General features: G+C 38.5%; 1 protein-coding gene across 1 annotated transcript in view; it reads left to right on the top strand.

Annotated features, from left to right (window-relative positions):
- The window catches only part of LOC110157540 (glutamate receptor ionotropic, NMDA 3B-like), a 276,111-nt gene that overhangs the window by 197,798 nt on the left and 57,523 nt on the right, over positions 1 to 20,790 (top strand). Inside the window, 2 exon segments of the mRNA XM_020921888.2 lie at positions 14,829 to 14,975; positions 16,584 to 16,729. Coding sequence (XP_020777547.2) covers positions 14,829 to 14,975; positions 16,584 to 16,729 — 293 coding nt within the window.

Below are 20,790 nucleotides of genomic sequence, written 5' to 3'. Positions count from 1 at the left end.
CTTGAAGCCTGACCTACTGGTGTCCATAGAGATAGATTTATTTCGTACCATTTTGTGGAACATTCCAGGAAAGCAATAACATATCCATGGAGACCAGCAGAAAGGTGCACTGTTAAAGGTCCTATGTTACACAAAATGGACTCTTGTGAGCTTTAAGTCATGTTATAATGTTGTTACCTCATCAAAAACAGACCTGGAGTTGTGTTTTGTTTTATTAACACATGTTTGAGTAATCCTTTATTATGAGTGTCTACATTTACAAAGCTCAAAATGCTCTGCTCCACCTTGTGATGTCATGAAGCAGTTGTTTTCAAGTTAACATCTATTTTTTACCTTTAGTTCAGTAGAGATTGCTACACAAGGTGGAAATTTGTTTTTTTTCTGTTTGAGAGATGAACCCAGTCTAAATATGCAGGGTTTGTGTGAATGAAACAAAAAACAATTCCAGATATGTTTGTGGTGCGGAAACAATATTATAACATAGATCAGAAAATAGCGTAATATGGGACCTTTAAACCCATTTTAAGTACATTCCTTTGTTTTATGGATACCTCCTGGAGGGCCTTAGGTCCCCTTGAGGGTAAAAACAAGTGACAAGTCTCACCTGCACTTCCAATAGAGCAGGTGCCAGACTCATACAGACAGGTGTTTGAGCACATCACTAAAGTGGTCTCAGAGTGTCCCACCGTGTCCCCTTCAACGGTGCGTCCTACACTCTCCTCCTCAGATGGGACAGTGATAATTGGACAAAGAGGGATGTGCTGTGTCTTCACTGATAGAAGAGAGGGGAAGGAGAGGGGAAGGCTTAAACTTTAAGGACAAGAGGAATGTATGTCTTGGTGATATAGGAAAGAAATGAATCACCAATGCTTATATTGTTTAATGACATTTTTTCATTATTAAGGAACCTATGTTACCCTCTGTTCTATGTCATAATGTTGTTTCCCCATCGAAAACATACCTGGAGTTGTGTTAACTATGACTTTCAGTGTTATTTTCAAAAACATAAACAGACAAACATTGATTTGTTTACATGTAACAGAAAAAATAGGCAAATTCTATATCTGAATCCTTTGTGACGCAATGAAAATTTTATATGAAGCTACAATTCTTTTAATCTTATTTGCATCGTGTGTCAAGGTAGGAGAACTTTATTGACGTTTAAACCGTGGCAGACAGAGGAGGGTAGCTGTTTGATGGAGGGAGGAGTATGAGTTGTTTTTGGAAATATCTCCCCTTATTGGGCTGTAGACATTGATGGTGGAGAAGAGGAAAGGGAGTAGCTGAGATGGCTGATGATTCTACTGCCACAGTGGAGATATTACAGTCAAGTTTACTACTGTACGCAGTATGCTTCTGTTAACTTGCTACATCATCATCCAACATCACCGTCATTTATTCTATCAAAAATATCCAGTTTCACTGGATTTAGCAAAAATCTGTATCACTGTTTTGTTACCATCTTCTACAGATATTGTCAATGGAAATATTTTTGATCAAGGAGAGATGGAATAATAATATTTAAATTGATATAAAACACATTTTACTTTTGCATAGACTGTACAAAGACGTGGACTAAGGGAGTGTGACGCCTCACATAACGTTCAGCTCCAGTCAAATGAAGCTCAGGAGGCTAGGAGTCATAGGAGCACATTAGGAGCCAAGTTCTATATTAGGAATAGGAATTTATTTATTTTACAGACAAAATAGCAAAATACCTATGGTGCTGAGCTTTAGGTAATGACCTAAAGGACAAGATCACAAATACAAGCGGCTGAAATGAGCCAGGACACGCTGGAGGGACTATTATAGGAACTACTCTCTCTCGGCTGGCCTGGAAACACCTTGGGGTCCCCCCGGAGGAGCTAGAGGAAGTGGCCGGGGCAAAGGAAGTCTGGGAGTCCTTGCTTAGACTGCTGCCTCCGCGACCCGGCCCCGGATAAGCAGAAGAAAATGGATGGACTATTCCTTATAGTGAAATAAAAGAGAGTTAATACAAATATTTAAAAATGAAAATGAGAGTGCTCACAGCAGCAGTTACAGAGAGAGGGGCGACAATGTTTCAATTTAACGTCAATTAAAACGAGAGTCGATGGAGGAGGAAGAGCCCCTGTGTTCACTTCCTATTAGTGGGTTAGCAATGTCCATTTATATATACAGTCTATGGGTTTTTGAAAACATGACTAGACAAAGATTAAAGTGCAAGCCTGTGAAGCCTTTTTTTTTTATTATTTGCAAAGGACCTCTTCTTTTACTTCACTAACCTGAACACCAATTTACCACTAAACTGTCAGATTTCATTTAGCCTGGACAAATTTGAGATCAAATTGCCCAACTCTCTTAATGTTCCCAGTGAAAGAGATCGGCGGGATCACAAAAGATGGATTGAAGCGAGGTTACGGAGTTTGTCAGTGATGAATGAGACAGGTGCAGGCAGGACCATGCACGGACAGGGGGAGGGGGCAAAGGCTAAGTGCCCGGTAGGAGATGAGCGACTTCTGTTGGGCTGCTGCGGATGGATGAAGGCCCGGGTGAGCGAGGGTAAGATCCCCAAATGGAGAGAGAGAGAGAGACAGTGAGGAGGGGGGATGGGGGGCAAAGAGAAACAGAGAGGAAGAGACAGAAAGGAAGAGAGAGAGAGGAAGAGAGAGGGGGGTAGAGAAAGAGAGGCAGAGAGAGAGAGTGGGGAAGGAAGGAAGAGAGAGAGGGAGAGAAAGAGAGAGAGAGAGAGAGAGAGAGAGAGAGAGAGGAGGAGAAACTAGGATGAAAGGAAGCATTCAAAGACAAGCCAACCAATGGCAGGGCATGAGAGGTGAGTGGGCGCATCTGCAAACAGGATTCAAAGGGAAGGAATAGGGGAAGCTGCAGGGAAAGGGACAGATGGGGTGAAAGGGTAATAAGTACAAAGTGAAAAGTGGCCAAGATGATAAAACTGGGCAGATGGAAGAGAGAAGAGAGAGAGAGAGGGGGAGGGAGTGAGAGAGAGAGATGAAAATAGAGAGGGGGACAGAGAGGGGAGGGGATGGGGGCATTTTGGCAGACACCAGATGAAGTAAGTGACAGAAGTGTCGGACGGAAGGAGATGGACCTATTGCTGTGTTACAGATGACATCACAGCATAAGGCAATAATATTTAATACAGATGAGGGCAACGAAAATGAATGTTGTTAAATGAGTGATCTTTGTTGTAATGTAGTGAGTTGTTCTTCAGTGTAAGTAATAGGAAGAATTGTCCCTTGCATTACATCTGGACACATGACATCATCACACTTTAGAATCTAAAAATCACCAGTTGCATAAAGAAGTAGGATATACTGTTATATCTTTATAATTAAAGATAATGTGATATTAAGAGGAATGAACATCCATCCATCCATTTTCTTCTGCTTATCTGGAGCTGAGTCACGGGAGCAGCAGTCTAAGCAGTGACTCCCAGACTTCCTCCACCCCAGACACTTCCTCCAGCTCCTCCCGGGGACCTCAAGGCCAGCCCAGAGACATAGTCCCTCTAATGGCTCTACTCCGAGCTTCTCCCGTGTGACCAAGCTCTTCACCCCGTCTCTAAGGGACCGCTCAGCCACTCTGCGTAGGAAACTAATTTCAACCACTCCTTTCGGTCGTTACCCAAAGCTCATGACCATAGGTGAAGGTAGGAAACTAGATTTACAGGTAAATCGAGAGCTTTGCCTTTCGGCTCAGCTCCCTCTTCACCAAAACTGTCCTGTTGGCTTCACCGAGCCAGGACCTACAGCATGCACTGGAGCAGTTTGCAGCTGAGTATGAAGTGGCTGGGATGAAGATCAGCTCCTCCAAATCTGAGACCATGGTTCTCGACCAGAAAAAGGCTTGCCCTCTCCAGGTGTGTGAATAGTCCTTGCCTCAAGTGGAGGAGTTTAAGTATCTTTGAGGTTCTGGTGCAGGAATGACCATTACATAAATAATTCTACATAATTTTGGCCATTGGCAATACTGCTTCTAGTCTTAATCAACCTAGAGAAATGACTTCAAAACATAATACTCAGTATCAGTGTCAGTGATACTACAATTATTTTTTTCGTCACGGCAGCAAATAGGCAACCACTATTTCAAAACATGTGCCATGTAACTTTTCTGCTGGAAAGACTGCCACCTGCTTGTCTCCATGGGGATGTTATTATCCTTGCCAGCAAGACAAATGTTCACAATTGCTGTCAGTTCACAAAGTGTTGAGAATCCATCTTGAAAAGCTCCGATTGAATGGTTTACATGTGATGTGGTGTGATAGGTCCATGTGAAACTGACCCATTACAGACTATGTTGTTTTTGAAATGCGTGCACAGGTGAGCAATGTGTGTATTTGTGAATGGGTAAGACGTATGTGCATTTTCTCTCAACTGGATTTAACTAAAGTTTGATTTTTTGGCTTATTCCGCTGTAGTGATGCTTTGACCAATCATCGTCAAGTGTTTGGTTCATCATTGGTTCCTAATGCTTTCAGCGAGAGCCATCCCAGACTGATGCAGTGCTCTATTCACAGGGCTACACATATCAGTCTGGAGAGAGACAGGTTAGGAGGTTATTGCTTTGCCTGAAATGTTCCACAGTATGCCTTTAAACACATCTATTTCAGTGCAGGTGTTTTTATTGTTCAAAATGATCTTGAAAAACATACATTCTTACTTTATGGTTACTGATAACTGGTGGCTGCTGGAGCAGAGTCGACCAGTCCACAGATCTGACCTGTAATTTGACCTTGAGGGATCACTTGCTTCTCTGCATGGAAACTGATTAGTTGTTTTGGGTGTGCTGAAAAATAGGGCTGGGAATCACTAAGAAGTTGCATATCTCGATACAGTGAGCTTTCGATTTGATATGATATATTTCAAATCGATTTGATACGGTTCAATAAAAAAATAATGATAAAATTATGGCTGTGATATTAAAAGTCTTTGTTAAACCACATCTTGTGCAAACTTAATATGAAACACACTCATTTTAATCATTAAAACAGTGAATATATCAAATGTGTCGCCTAAACAAGTTTCCTTCCTCTGAACACGCAGCAAAACTGTAGCGCTGTAACAAAATATTTCGTAAAATATGCCAAAAAATGCTCTGCCGATATATCGATACAATACTGAATCGTCACAATAAACAATGCGATATATCGATATTTAAATATTTCAGTATTTTTGCACACCCCTACTGAAAAGTGCTATAGAACTAAAATGTGTTATTATTTAATGCCATACTGTGGAACATTACAGGGAAAGCAACAGCATCTTCATAGAGACTAACAGATGTCGACCCTCCAGCAGAAAAGTTACATAGTGCATCTTTAAAATATTGACATTTTCTTAAATAACTTATGACACTGCTGCCTCTACTTTTGCCACTGCAGCAAATAACCCACTACACAACTAAATAACTTGTGTTGTGTACTATTAGTTTGAGTTCAGAGATTAGTTTGAGATCACTATAGTTCTTCAAAACCCTAAATTAAAGGTGCTCTAACTTTTTGATTGGGGGTCTGCTTGTTTCTATGGGTATGTCATTGCTGTGCCTGGAATGTTCCACAATATGACAAGCAGCTCTACCCTATATTTATTGAATTACAGGTGGTTTTATAGCTCAAAAATATCAAGCAAAACAGGTATTCTGACTAGGGATGGGCATTCGATAAAATGTTCTTAATCGATCGTCGGGAGAATTAACGATCGTTTATTGATTAATCATTAACATTTTTATTTTAAAATTATCATCATTATTATTACTATCTGCACTACTAATCTGCATAAATAAATTCAACTTTACGACATATAAACCATAACCACTCTAGAGCCACATCAGCCCGTTTGACATTATAATGTGTTTAATGCAGCTTTGCGCAACTCTCACAGAAATGAAACTTAAAACCACATGGCTAATTTGCATAAACTAAGCGAAGGAAAAAAATAGCTCTTGTTGCACTGATGCGGTTCAACTTCTGTTGGACTAAAAGACATGACTCAGTGGAATACAGGTTAGTGTGACCATATTTGCGTTTGTCAAAACCAGGACACCGTAGTGGGAGGTGGGAGGTGGGAGGTGGGGCCTCGTCATTGACACTGAGCTACTCTCACCTGGCAAAGCTTTTTCATGTTTTCGGTGTCCTGCTGAGCTTTTTCCCACTGAATACCAAAACATATGTGCCTGCTTTGTACACTGTGCACATGGCCTCACACTTGTCCCGGCCAGGACGCAAAGCATGGAATTTCTTGTACAAGTCATTGTTAAATACGCATTTGCGCTTCAGCACGTTGCAGGCTGGCCGACTACGCACAGCAACCTACATTCGGTTTATCGATTAAAAATGAACGTAATCGATTAATCAAATAATCATGTCCATCCCTAAATCTGACTGTAAGCGGGGTTGCCTCTCCACAGATCTGACCTGTAACTTGGCCTGGTTTGATCTCCATGAAGATAGAACGGTTTAATGCCATACTCTGAAGCAAGACAAAGCAATGACATGTGCACGGAGGAAAGAAGTTGCCTGACCTTCCACCAGAAAAGTTACACAATGCACCTTTAAGTTAACTCATTTAACAACATTCACTTCAGCAAAAGTAACATTTTTATTGTTGACTACATTACTTCCATAAATAACCAAGTCCATTACTTCTGGTTCAGCGGTGCGTAGTGTACGAATCCACTAAATGAAAAACATACCTCGACTTGGCTGGGCTAGATTTCACATAAGTACCTTTGAAATTAAGTGTGCTTCTGCAGTGTCAGCGCGTTTTAAAAAAGAACAGCCCCAGTAGAGCCGGCCTGCGCACCTAAGCACAACAGTAATGAAACCTGTCATCTGCGTATGCTCCTACACAACTTCTCGTGACGAATATTGAAACATCATTGCTAATATATTTCTATCAGCCTCTCTATAAGCTAGTCTTCACTTCCTGTCTAGCTTCAGCGCTCTCTCACAGAAGTCAGATCGGCGAATTGGCTCGGGGCAGACACGGGCCAACTGATTAGGCGGACCACTGTGTAATAAAAGGGTCGTATATTTGATCCCTATAGTACTGGGAGCGTGTCAATTACCAGATTGTGGGTATTAGTGCATGGGTGACCTGGCTAAGTGTCCCCTGTAAGCTTTCTAGTCTGGGTCGGGCAGTGGGAGTCAAATCTTGTTTATTTTGCGACACTGCTCGACTCCTAAAGGCTTAATTCACCAGAGTCACCTTTGTGCTCACAGTTCTTATTAAAAAGCTCTGTCAAAGAGTTGGTTCAAGGTAAACTTTGGGGAAACTCTTGGCTACAGTGGCAATAGTTAAGATCTCTTATTGACTTGAGCAAATGACATTAACTAGAAGAATGACTTAATAAGGGTAGAAATGAATTTGTTGTGGTAGATAGATACTACTTGGTAATAGTAGTGGTGGAAGTAGGTAGTAGTAATTGTTTTGTTTGGCAAGCTCACAGCTGTTCTGTCATTAATTAAGGTATATACTAGGCTAGTTAGGAATAGTAGTAGTAGTAGTAGTAGTAGTAGTAGTAGTAGTAGTAGTAGTAGTAGTAGTAGTAGTAGTAGTAGAAAACATTATTTATAGCACATAGAAGAGGTAGTAGTATTTTTTTGTCATGTATTTTATAGAGGTTTCATGTAGATGTTTTGTAATCCTGTAGTAGTAGTAGTAGTAGGCCTAGTAGTATAACAGGGTAGCCGCGGGGTCTTAAAAGTCTTAAAAAGGTCTTAAATTTCATGTTCCTAAATTAAGTTCTTTTAAAGGCCTTAAACTATGTTGTCCAGATCTTATTTTTTTCACAAAGGTCTTAAATTTCATTAGCCAATTTTTTCATATACCCAACTGGGCTACAGTGCAATGTTAAACAGAGGGAGGGAAAAACCTCAAATCACGTCTAATGAATGAACGTCTAATTTGGAGAATGCGCAAACAATACTTTGGGGAAGTGGAGGTTTTATCCACAGTGGCTCTTAGATTCTAGATATAGTACGGTAGTTGGTTGGTCATTATTAGAATTGGAGCTGGTGTTTTTTTAGCCCGCATAATGGGTGCGATATTGGTCTTAATTTTCATTTAAGTGGTCTTAAAAGGTCTTTAAACGTCTTAAATTTGTGGTAGTCAAACCTGGGGATACCCTGTATAAAGAGACAGTTTTTTGTCATGTATTTTGTCAGCAATATATTATAGAGGTTTTGTATATTACTTGTAATATTGTAGTAGTAGGAGTAGTAATAGTAGCAGTAGCAGTAATAGTAGCAGTAGTAGTAGTAGTAGTAGTAGTAGTAGTAGTAGTAGTAGTAGTAGTAGTAGTAGTAGTAGTAGTAGCGGCAGCGGCAGCAGTAGTAGTAGTAGTAGTAGTAGCAGCAGTAGTAGTAGTAGTAGTAGTAGTAGCAGCAGTAGTAGTAGTAGTAGTAGTAGTAGTAGTAGTAGTAGTAGTAGTAGTAGCAGTAGTAGTAGCAGTAGTAGTAGTAGTAGTAGTAGTAGTAGCAGTAGTAGTAGTAGTAGTAGTAGTAGTAGTAGTAGCAGTAGTAGTAGTAGTAGTAGTAGTAGTAGTAGTAGTAGCAGTAGTAGTGGTAGTAGTGGTAGTAGTGGTAGTAGTAGTAGTAGTAGTAGTAGACCGGTTACCGGTATTTATAGCACATAATAGGGGTAGTAGTTGTGTGTTTTGTTGTGTTGTTGTTGTTGTTTTTGAGGCAAGCTCTTTTTCGTCATGTAATGACTTTGTCATGTTTGTCAGTAATATATTATAGAGGTTTCGTATATTACTTGTAATATTGTTGTAGTAGCAGTAATAGCAGTAGCAGTAGTAGTAGCAGTAGTAGTAGTAGTAGTAGTAGTAGTAGTAGTAGTAGTAGTAGCAGTAATAGCAGTAGCAGTAGTAGTAGTAGTAGCAGTAGTAGCAGTACTAATATTAGTAGTAGTAGTAGTATTTGGACAGCTCTTCAGGGGTTCTTCTGTGTTCAGTATTGAGTTCATTTCATCCACTTTTCTTTTTCCTGTTGGCTAATTTCTTGTTCAGTGGAAATGACATGGCCCACTTCTAGACCTGATTTAACCCTAGATTAGACCTCAGATAGCACTGTTGTATACTTGCTTTGGATTAGCTGCTACACGGGAAGCCAAATCTTTTCTTTGGTGTGAAAAGTTGCCGAGCCAGTGCTGTGTCGACTAAAGTGTGTAATAAAGTGTGTTATTTGTGTATGCACCTCCTACTGTGCATCATTTCACAATCTGTACTGTAATCTGCTGTGATGAAACTCTATTTAGAAACACCAGGCTCAGTAACAGGAGTAATTGTTATTGTGTAGCATTGCCCATCGAGCCAGGCTAATGTTTTCATTGGTCACACTTGCTCACCACAATATTATCTGCAATTCAATTTAACAAACGCCAGGATGCACTCTGACAGTCTAGACTAAAGATAGTGTTGGACAAATACCGTACACAGATCCTGACTAGAACTGCATTTTGTTTCTCTTTGTTACTATAATATATTGTGCCGTGAGAGCTGCTGTGTCCAAATAATTTCCCTTGTGGATCAATAAAGTTTGACTCAGTCTAACTTAAACGTGCATTGTGTAACTTTTCTGGTGGAGAGTCCGTCAGAAGCTTTTCTCCATGGAGATGTTATTGCTTTGTCCGGAATCTTCCACAGTATGGCATTAAACCTTTCTATCTTCATGGAAACCAAACCAGATCAAGTTACGTGTCAGATCTGTGGAGTATTTTTGAGCAGTAAAACCATCTGTAATTTGATAAATGTAAGGTCAAGCTGTTTAATGTCATACTCTGGAACATTACAGGCAAAGCAATGTCATCTCCATAGAAACAAGCATGTCACATAAATATTTTACATACTACATCTTTCTTTGTCTGTATTTATGTTACACTTTAAAATATGAATGAATGATACATACATTAAATATAAAGAAGGTCACCTCCACAAATTGGTCCTTTGTAGAGTGACCATTTCACTCGCCAAAGTCTACAATTCAACTCTTACTACACTCGTAAAAGAGAAAAGTGCCTCGTCTGTGAGAGTTGTGAAAAGGGCCATAAACGCTGTGAATTAGAACGCTCGGAATGCACAAGGTAAGAGAAGAATTAACTATGGATCACTGCAAACTGTGAAATGCGCTGGTTCTGTTTTTTAGCATTTTGAAAGGGGCCATATTACGCTGTTTTCTGATTTATGTTCTAATGTTGTTAACTCATCACAAACAGACCTGGAGTTGTGTTTTATTTCATTCACCCATGTTTTACACACAAATCCTGCATATTTAGGCATCTTTAGTATTTTTTTTCTCTCAAATCGAAAAGACGCCACATCTCCAAAGCTCAAAATGCTATGTTTCACCTTGTGATGTCATGTGGTAATACAGGAAGAGCTCCACTGTGTTTTTAAACTCCATACACCTTCACTAGAATCATCCCTGAAACTCAGTCTCTTCTGAACAAAAGGTGAAAGGTAGCTGTTAACTAAGCTACCACTACATGACATGACAAGGTGGAACAGAGTATTTTGATCTGAGATGTAGACAAACTAATAATAAAGAATGACTCAAACATGTATGAATGAAAGAAAACACAACTCTAGGTATGTTTTTGAGGAGGTGACAACATTCTAAAATGGCTAAAACCTCACCTGAGTCTATTTTGTGTATGGACCTTTAAGATGGTAAATAATGAGAGAGAGTTGTATATATTAGGATCCTGTATTGTATAGTGTGAATGCTGTCTGTGTGTTGTGTTTGTCTTTTGTTTTCTTTTTTTATGTAAATGCTATTTTTGTTCATGTATTTAGAACCCCCTCACAAATGAGATGTTACATCTCACGGGACTTCCCTTATAAATAAATCAAGTGCTTTGACGTAGACTTAAATTTACACAAACTTTATTGATCCACAAGGGAAAGTATTTGGACGCAATATCTCACACAGCATAATAAATATAATGATAAAGAGCAAAAATATAAATGGTAATCATAAATTCAAAAATAAGTAGCAAAAATAACAAGAGACTGGTGTCAAATAAGGCATCTTTACCTGACCCACCAATACAGCATGTTTCTATAATTCTTTAATTGTCTACTTATGTGAATGTGTCATCAGGTTTAAAAATCAGCCCAGACTGGAAAAAGTAATATGTAAGCAAATTTCACAAATTAAGATTTAACTCGATCTGAGTTGTCTTTTTGTTCTTAATTCAAACAACATGTTATTTATTTTCTTATTTTAAGTAAGAGATCTTCAGTGTAACTAGGTGTATTTGCCTATTTCATCTACAAAAAGACGTGTTCCATTAGCAGATCATTTTATTTGTCAAGTGAAATTTAGTCAAATCAAGTTAAAATTTTCTTTAAGGTGCAATGTGTAACTTTTTGGTAGAGGGTCCACCACTTTGTCTTCATGTTTTTTTTTTTTTTTGTTTTGTTTGTTTGTTTGTTTTTCCTGAAATGATCTACAGCATGACATTTAATTTACCTATCTCCATGGAGACAATCCAGCTATATCACTAGGCCAAGTTACACGTCAGATCTGTGGACCTGCTCACAATCATCAAATTAAAACGTCTGTATCTGAAGTTGTATTTGTTTGATGCCATATTGTGGAACATCCCAGGTAAAATAGTAACATCACCATGGAGACGAGCAGATGGCACAGCCTTCACCTGAAAACATACACAATGTGCATAGATGCACATTGCATAGATGTATAGATGACCTCACAATAATAGTTTTTGCTGTGAAGTCATCCAAAAATCCAAAATGAAGCTGTAAAGATTACAGTTGATGTTAAATTATGCAGCCTTTGTAACGCCTGGGGCCTCTCCTCAGCAGAGCCCCAGCAGACTCTGAAAGTCAGAAGTCATAATCCTCCCAGCCCTGTAAGCAAACTGGTTAATAATGTTATTGAAGTGAGTGCTTTTCTTCTCAGTGCTGTAATTATACTGCATTAGAGTACAAACTTTCCTAATAACAGGTTACAACCTTGTTTGTATAATTAATGCCTCATTAATGGCGAGTCTTTAAAACACTAGAAACCCATCTCTTTCTTCTGTTAAGTGGATTTTAATTGCGAGAATAAATAAATGATCGCTAGTGTTCAGGTGGAGTCTTTCCCTGAGGCGGCTAATTTCATGGCAAAGATATTCTGATGGTTTTCTCTATGTTAGCTGTGCATTTAGGCTGTGTTTTGATTCACTTGATTACACGTACTGGGGGGTTAAATTAGGATTTGGAGCGAGTGGGAGGAAGAGGAAGTGAGGAGACCCAGGGGAGTGCCAGATATATTTAAATATCTCTGAAACACAACTTCTGACATTTAGTTTTGAAACGATTTTAACAAAGCACAAAATCTCTTATTTAGGTTGATATCATCCCTGTGGTTTCTTATCTCATAAGGCTTTGGTGATTTTCACATTTTGAAACCACAACTTCAGCATTAGATCGCTTCAGCAAACTTTTCTCATCACAGGATTTTCTCTTTCTTGTGCAGAGTTTTATTGGTTGTAATTAAAAGTTGTTGGGATTGTGATTGTTGGGATGGTGATAGCAGTGGTAGTTGCAGCAGTAGCAGCAGCAGCAGAAGCAGTAGTGGTAATAGTTGTAGTTGTAGTAGAAGTAGCCAGTCCCGCCAACAGAAGTTTGGGGACCCGGGGCAGAAGCGTCAAATGGACCCCCTGTAATTTATATTAATAGGCAGAGGTTCCAATGTGGGGCCCTAAGACTCTGGGTAGTAAACCAATAGTAAGGAGTAGGAGTAGGAGTAAGAGTAACAGTAAGAGTAGGAGTAGGAGTAGTAAGTAGTAGTAAGTAGTAATAGTAGTAAGTAGGAGTAGTAAGTAGTAGTAGTAGAGTAGTAGTAGTAGTAGTAGTAGTAGTAGTAGTAGTAGTAGTAGTAGTAGTAGTAGTAGTAGTAGTAGTAGTAGTAGTAGTAGTAGTAGTAGTAGTAGTAGTAGTAGTAGTAGTAGTAGTAGTAGTAGTAGTAGTAGTAGTAGTAGTAGAAGAGTAGTAGTAGTAGTAGTAGTAGTAGTAGTAGTAGTAGTAGTAGTAGTAGTAGTAGTAGAAGGAGTAGTAGTAGTAGTAGTAGTAGTAGTAGTAGTAGTAGTAGTAGTAGTAGTAGTAGTAGTAGTAGTAGTAGGAGAGAGTAGTAGTAGTAGTAGTAGTAGTAGTAGTAGTAGAAGGAGGAGGAGTAGTAGTAGTAGTAGTAGAGAGTAGTAGTAGTAGAAGTAGTAGTAGAAGAGTAGAAGGAGCAGAAGTAGTAGTAGTAGTAGTAGTAGTAGTAGTAGGAGGAGGAGTAGGAGTAGTAGGAGGGAGTAGGAGGAGTAGGAGTAGTAGGAGGAGGAGGAGGAGGAGTAGTAGAAGAAGGAGGAGTAGAAGGAGTAGTAGGAGTAGAAGGAGTAGCAGAAGTAGTAGTAGTAGTTTGCAAAAGTCTGGCTTTGTAATGGACTTCAGCACTGTTAGTTTGATTTTTAACTATTAACTTTAACTATAAACAAAAATTAATATAGTCATGTTGCTTTGAAGCCTTAACTAAAGCTGTCTGCCATTTCAATTCACACTGCACTGTGATTGGTTAAAATCACTTGTCAATCACCCAGGGGTTGAAGGAAAAGGTCTCTGTATTTAAATATAGAGCTGCTCAAAACAGACAACCACAGATCCACAACATGACAACATCTCCAAAATAGCATATTGTCACAAGGATCTTCTGTGGACTGTGGTTTTATTTTTATCAGTGTATTGAGCCCAATATTGCAGTGTAGAAGTACTTAAAATAGCAGCAGGAATGTTCTTTTCTTGTACAAACCTTGATTGTAATAAAACAAGTTTGAAGTGGTGGCATCGTGGTATAGTGATATAACTGATAAATGTGGAAAATTTTAAATGTAATTTGTAAATGTGAAGTGTTAAAAGTAGTATTAATGGAATAGTGACACATAGTAGTGAAGTAGTAGTAGTAGTAGTAATAGTAGTAGTAGTAGCAGTAGTAGTAATAGTAATAGTAGTAGTAGTAGTAGTAGTAGTAGTAGTAGTAGTAGTAGTAGTGATAGTAGTAGTAGTAGTAGTGACAGTAGTAGTAGTAGTAGTAGCGACTGTAGTAGTAGTAGTAGTAAGTAGTAGTAGTAGTAGTAGTAGTAGTAGTAGTAGTAGTAGTAGTAGTAGTAGTAGTAGTAGTAGTAGTAGTAGTAGTAGTAGTAGTAGTAGTAGTAGCAGTAGTAGCGACTGCAGCAGTAGTAGTAGTAGTGACTGCAGCAGTAGTAGTAGTAGCGTAGTACTAGTAGTAGTAGCGGTAGTAGTAGTAGTACTAGTAGTAGTAGTAGTAGCGTACGACAGTAGTAGTAGTAGTAGTAGTAGTAGTAGCAGTAGTAGTAGTAGTAGTAGTAGCGACTGTAGTAGTAGTAGTAGCAGTAGTAGTAGTAGTAGTAGTAGTAGCAGTAGTAGCAGTAGTAGTAGTAGTAGTAGCAACAGTAGTAGCAGTAGTAGCAGTAGTAGTAGCAGTAGTAGTAGTAACAGTAGTAGCAGTAGCAGTAGTAGCAGTAGTAGTAGCAGTAGCAGTAGCAGTAGCAGTAGCAGTAGTAATAACAGTAGTACCAGTAGCAGTAGCAGTAGCAGTAGTAATAACAGTAGTACCAGTAGCAGTAGCAGTAGCAGTAGTAATAACAGTAGTAGCAGTAGCAGTAGTAGTAGTATTATATAGTGCAGGGGTTTTAAACATTAGGATATTGCAGAGGAATAAACCAACAACACTTTTCTTTATATTTTGACTTGTCTTTTTACTTTTTACTGCACCACTAAAGTACATCCACACTAACAGATATTTTCTCTCTCCTTAGACTCCCAAATGTTGGACAGGTCGATTCCTCATGAACCTCTGGGCCATCTTCTGCTTACTGGTGCTGTCGAGCTACACTGCAAACCTGGCCGCAGTCATGGTGGGGGAGAAAACCTTCGAACAAGTCTCTGGTATCCACGACGACAAGGTTAGGACCCTCACAAGGACATGAGACCACTTTGTGCATGTCATTGTCGCCATGAGCATATTGACACATAGCCTACTGTAGAGACAAGGACGAACTAATGAGCCAAGACTTGAACTGTTTGTGAAGGATTATGGGTCCTATATATGGGCCTATAGCAAGGTCAAGGCACGTTGAATTTCACATGAGTGCTTTATAAAGGCGTCTCTGAACCCTACACTGTATCTATTGTCCATGATGTGTCCTGTGTCATTGGGTGTCAACTTGTAGCCTAGGTACTATGTGCATATATTAGTTGTGCTTTTCTAGTACTAGATTTAGAAAAGTTGAGTTTATTCATGATTTGGAACAATTGCCAGTGGTGTAGTCCAAAGGCATACTTAATTTAGACTTGGTTTAGTCCTGATTTAATCCCTGGTAAAATTATTGTGTTGTGTTTTGTGATTTAACATAGTTTATCTGCAGTGGTTTAGTCCAATTTTGACCTGCTTTATATTTGTCTTAGTCCACATTTAATCCTGGTTTAGTCCCTGTTTATTCATGGTATAGAACAGATTCCTAAATAAAATTAAGTGTAATTCACTTGGTTTAAACAACTTTCACTTAGATAAACTCCAAGTTTGGTTTACTGGTTTACTGATTTGTGATGTGTAGTCCAGGTTTAGTCCAGTTTGGGACCTTACCATATTTTTTGGACTATATGTCGCACCGGACTATAAGTCAGACTTTTTGGGGGAAATTTATTTTATAAAATCAGAGTTCAGGAACCAACATTTCACCTTGAAAGGCAAGTTATAATAATAACAATAGAACAGAGAACAACAGACTGTTAAAGTCACATACGAACAGTTCTTCAGATAACTATAGTATAAACAACAGAACAGAACAAGTTTACCAAACTCTCTATCGAATTTGGTAAATCTCTATTGAATTCTTCATTCTCGGTGTCACTTCTGAGCAACTCCTCGACCTCCAGAGGTAAACAGAGCACCGTTTCCTCTCCTGCGTAGCTGTTGTCAGAAGTTTCTCACTCATTCCAGACTTTCTTTCTGCTGCTCGATTACCATTTTCGGCTGCATATGTCACTACTTGCAGCAGGACAACAGCTTTTTCTGCAGGAGACACGCAGAAAACTGACACACAACAAGCCTGCAGCGCCCTCTCATGGATGTCAGTCTGAAAATTTTAATATATAAGTCACACAGGAATGTAAGTCGCAGGACCACCCAAACCATGAAAAAAGTACAACTTATTTTCAGAAAAATATGGTATATTTATATATTTCATGTTTTAGTTCTGGTCCAGACCTGGAATAGTCCTGTTTCAAGTTTCTCTGGTTATGTTCACACAACACATCAACACTGGGACTAAACTAAGACTAATATCAGAACTAAACCTTGACTAAATCAGGACTAGAACGGGACCTAATAGAGTGTAATTGCTGCTTTTGATATATTCATGCTATAGTCCAGGTCTTGACTCGTTTTTTGAGGCCAATACTTCATACATTCACATTTCAGGGTTCCACTTCTGCTTTTGACTTGCTTTAAGCCTATTTTCCTCTTTTTTTGGATGTATTTAGTAAAACATTTTCCTGTATCTCTGTCCCAGTTGCAGCACCCCTCCCTGGGCTTTCGCTTCGGGACAGTGAGGGAGAGCAGCGCTGAGGACTACATGAAAAAGAGCTTCCCCGAAATGCACGACTACATGAGGCGCTTCAACCAGCCCACTACCCCGGAGGGCGTGCATATGCTAAAGTAAGCCATGCACACACACATACACACACACATACACACACACATACACACACACACACACACACAGTTACTATCTACAGAAAGGTCACATTTGTATAGAAGACGTGATTACAGGATCCAATCAGGGCTACAGCTGCGATGTGATCAGCAAGACATAAGCCTATTGTAATCTGTAGTGTTATAAAATATACAGTATAGGTTCTCATACATAGCTGCAATGAAAAACAGAAATATGCAGCTTGATTGCTAAAATATATTTAGAGAACTATTAGAAATCAAAGGCAGACTGTTGTCTAGTTTGCTCTTTAACTGCTGCTTCGAAAAATTCTACTCATCAAGAGTACATGGAGGTTAAGCGGTAAACCTCTCTGAGTGAATACATAGACGAATCATTTCTAATTCTCTAATCCTCTACTACAGGGCCAACATTAAAAACTGGGACTAAGACGTGGGTCAAACAAAATATTTATTGAAAAATTTCAGTAACATTTGCATGTTTTCTCTTCTTTCGAGATAAGTAATGTTAAACCTTTTCTTATTAAAATAAATGTTTAATAATAGTTTTGCTTAAATATTGAATCCAGAACAAGTATAATATAAAACAATAACAAAAAAAATGGAAATAAATAATGTTGCCTATCTGTAGCCAGTGGGCCAGCTCTAATACATATTTGATACGATCTTGCAGGCCAAATATAATTATATTGCGGGCCAAATTTGGCCCCTGGGCCTGAGTTTGACATGTCTGATCTACTATCACATAATTATTTTACTATTACTGCTGTGCTGACGCAAATAGAGTACTTCTCTTATTGCAACCACTAGCACTACATCAAAACAAACGCTTCTGTTGCTACTTTTACTATGTGCAGACCAATATCAAAATATTGAAATACCTTTAGTGATGAGGTATTAAAAACTATATGATTCTTATGCAAAAAATCAAATGTTCATATTTTTGAATACTATCTGTATACATTGTGTATATTATTTATTTTAGTATATCTGCCCATTTCAGCAGACTGGAACAAAACTCACTGGCATTATTCATCTCTAAACTAGACTTATATTTTCTTTACATTTTTTAATTTGGGTAAAAGAATTGTGTACTTTGGCTCTTTGGGTTCACAGTTGTCCTGGTTTGGTCTTGGTTTGATCCTGGTTTACTCCTGATCTAGACTTGGGTTTGGTCCTGTTCTAGTTCTCGTTTAGTCCTAGTCTAGGATATGGCATTTGAGAATATGGAAACATTGTTACTTTGTCTGTCTTACACATGTTACGTAATTTTTTATTGAGTTAAAGATCATATATTTTTAAACAGCTTGTGTGCAGGTCCGAAGGGGCACAGAAAGACAATTACATATAATAAATGAATCTTCCAAAGCTGAATTTTAAATTACTGTTGCAACTCCCAACAAGACTCCTGGAGCAAGCATTTGTGGTTGATCTATGACTGCATTGTAAATAATGAAACATCCACTATAGACACTGGAGATCTGGTGGTTTTGAGTCAATATTGGCTTTAAACCTCAACCCCTCAGCTCCTACTGTTGGGCCAGTGTGCTGTATGAAGTAAAAATACAGGCAGTTGGCAAAGGTGTGTACCAACTCATGCAGTACCCTATAGTAAATAATGTGGCCACAGGGGGCAGCCATTGTTATCAGATCAGCACAAGTGGACTGTGAAAAGCTAACAATAAATCTCATAGGAACTGTATCTATGTTTGCAGGTGTGAGGGCAACTGTGAAATACAATGAATACACCAAGGAACATGTGTAGTGGCAGAGTGGTTAGCCTCTAAAAAGCCTGTACCTCAGTGTTTGCCATGTATTTGAGCAACTTTTGGCTTGCGAAGTATAGATATATTGAGATCAAAATAAGTCCACTGCGTACTGTCGGCATCTAATAATTAAGAGTTTTGCTGTGCAGGTATCAGGAAGTGTACGGTTTGGATGATAGTTGTTCTTAGCATGATGGTGACACTCCCCTCTGGCTTCCGAAAATTGGGAAAAGCGTTTATAAACTCAATACAGTGATTTAATTAGGGTGATTGAAATGCATAAGGTAAATGAAAATGAATTGGCAACTCTAAGTCAATAATTGATGTGAGATATGATAAAGGAATTTAGTAACTATTACTATTAAAATATGAAAATACTTTCAATTTATATTCAAACTAACAAGCAAATGTTAAAGGCCCCATATTACGCTGTTTTTGTTGATCTGTTGTTGTTGATCGAGTTGTCTTTTGTTTCATTCACACATGTTTAACACACAAACTCTGCATATTTAGGCTGAGTTCTGTGTCACCTTGTGTTGTCATGAGGTTATACTGGAAGTGCTCCACTGTGTTTTTAAACTCCATTCACATTCACTCGAATCATTTGGATATTTTCAGCTCTGGAATTACCAATCTCTACTTATGGCCTGTTTACACGAGAAAGCTTGCAGGTAAAAATGACAAAATATTTTATCGGAAATGCCTTTCGTTTGGATGGTGACGGCGTTTTTGGGCTTAAAAACGCAAAAATCTGAAACCATCCTCCAGAGTGGAAAACTTGAATACACTCCGCCATAGCGTGTCCGTCTACACTGCCCAAGACGCAAAACTCTGGTCAGATCTGCTCACGTCACGTACATGTTTACGTCACATACATCACCACCTAACGTCACCACCTAGCCGCCTAGTATGCAAACCCAATCAAATTCCACACACTTTTGTGTCGTCTAAACTCAGAATAAAAAGTGAAGATGCAATGCCACTTTTGCATCTTCTGTTCAGACCGTCATCATATACTGTAAACCAGGGGTCTCCAACCTTTTTGTGTGAGCTACTTTTACAAAACAAAATGCCAGAGAGCTACTCATGTTAGCAGTTGCAAGAAATTGAGTATATAAAAGAGCCACAACCTTAAATGGGATATAGTTAGATGCATATAAAATGTAAACCATTTATTATTACACAAAGTTGGGCATAAAAAATATACATTTAATTAACCAAAATGTTGTTTTTCAACACAATGCATATAATTCAGAAATCTCTTGGCAAGCTACTTGGAATGGGTTGGAGAGATACTGGTAGCTCCCGAACTTTAGGTTGGAGACCCTTTCTGTAAGCGCAGCCTTAACTTAATGAAGAAAGGTAGCTGGTACATCTTCCTCTTGACATCACAAGGTGCAACAGAGCATTTTGAGCTTTGGAGATGTAAACAGACTAATAATAAAGAGTTACTCAAACAAGTGAAACACAATACAACTCCAGGTATGTTTTTGAGGAGTTAACATTATAACATGACTTAAAGCTCACAAGAATCAATTGTGCATAGTATTTTAATATTTAATCTACATTGTCCGTAATAAATGAAAAGGCTGGTGGTCACTGTCTCTATATTTAAGAAATTAAACGGCATGAACCAGTGATTATCCTCTCTCACGTCTCCTTAAGACTCGATAAGTGGTTGGAAATTATTATTTACTGCAAATTGGGGTAAAAGGTCTTTCCAAAGCTATCATTAAGCTGTTGTTGTTTACCTTAGCAAAGTCTAAAATTAAATTAAACTGCCTTTTAGCCTGTAGTAATTTTTGCTTAAGTGCAGATTTTCCCTCCTATTTTAATCAACAGTGATGCTTATGATGCAGCCCTGTGGTGAAGGCTTTCTTGTTATAGAGAACAAACAGTTTACTTTAGCGGAGATAGCATCGCATCAGTTAGTACGCCGCTTGCATTTCTCATCCTAAATTTGCATGTAGTTTCCACTTTATCCTAAAATATTTATGTCGGAGGTTTATATGAGGCGAAGTCGATATTAAACCATTTAGATTAGAGAAGTCATTTAGATTTGTTTTGTTTCGTTGTTTTTTTAAAAAGTGATTCAACGGAAAAAGATCAGGGACAAACTGATCAAATGAATGGAAGACAACAGGAGATAGACAAGACCAAACCTATTATGTTTAAATGCAATTAGAAATAACAAAAAAAAAAGAAAAAAATGGCCGAAAGTTGCTGAGTAAAATAAATGAATTATTCAACTTTGGGTTCATTCAAAGGGCAAGGACACAA

The sequence above is a fragment of the Boleophthalmus pectinirostris genome, unplaced genomic scaffold (genome assembly GCF_026225935.1).
Source record: "Boleophthalmus pectinirostris isolate CB_2022bp ecotype Guang Dong unplaced genomic scaffold, ASM2622593v1 HiC_scaffold_10, whole genome shotgun sequence".
Lineage (NCBI taxonomy): Eukaryota > Metazoa > Chordata > Actinopteri > Gobiiformes > Gobiidae > Boleophthalmus > Boleophthalmus pectinirostris.
This window is presented reverse-complemented; position numbering and strand designations above follow the sequence as displayed.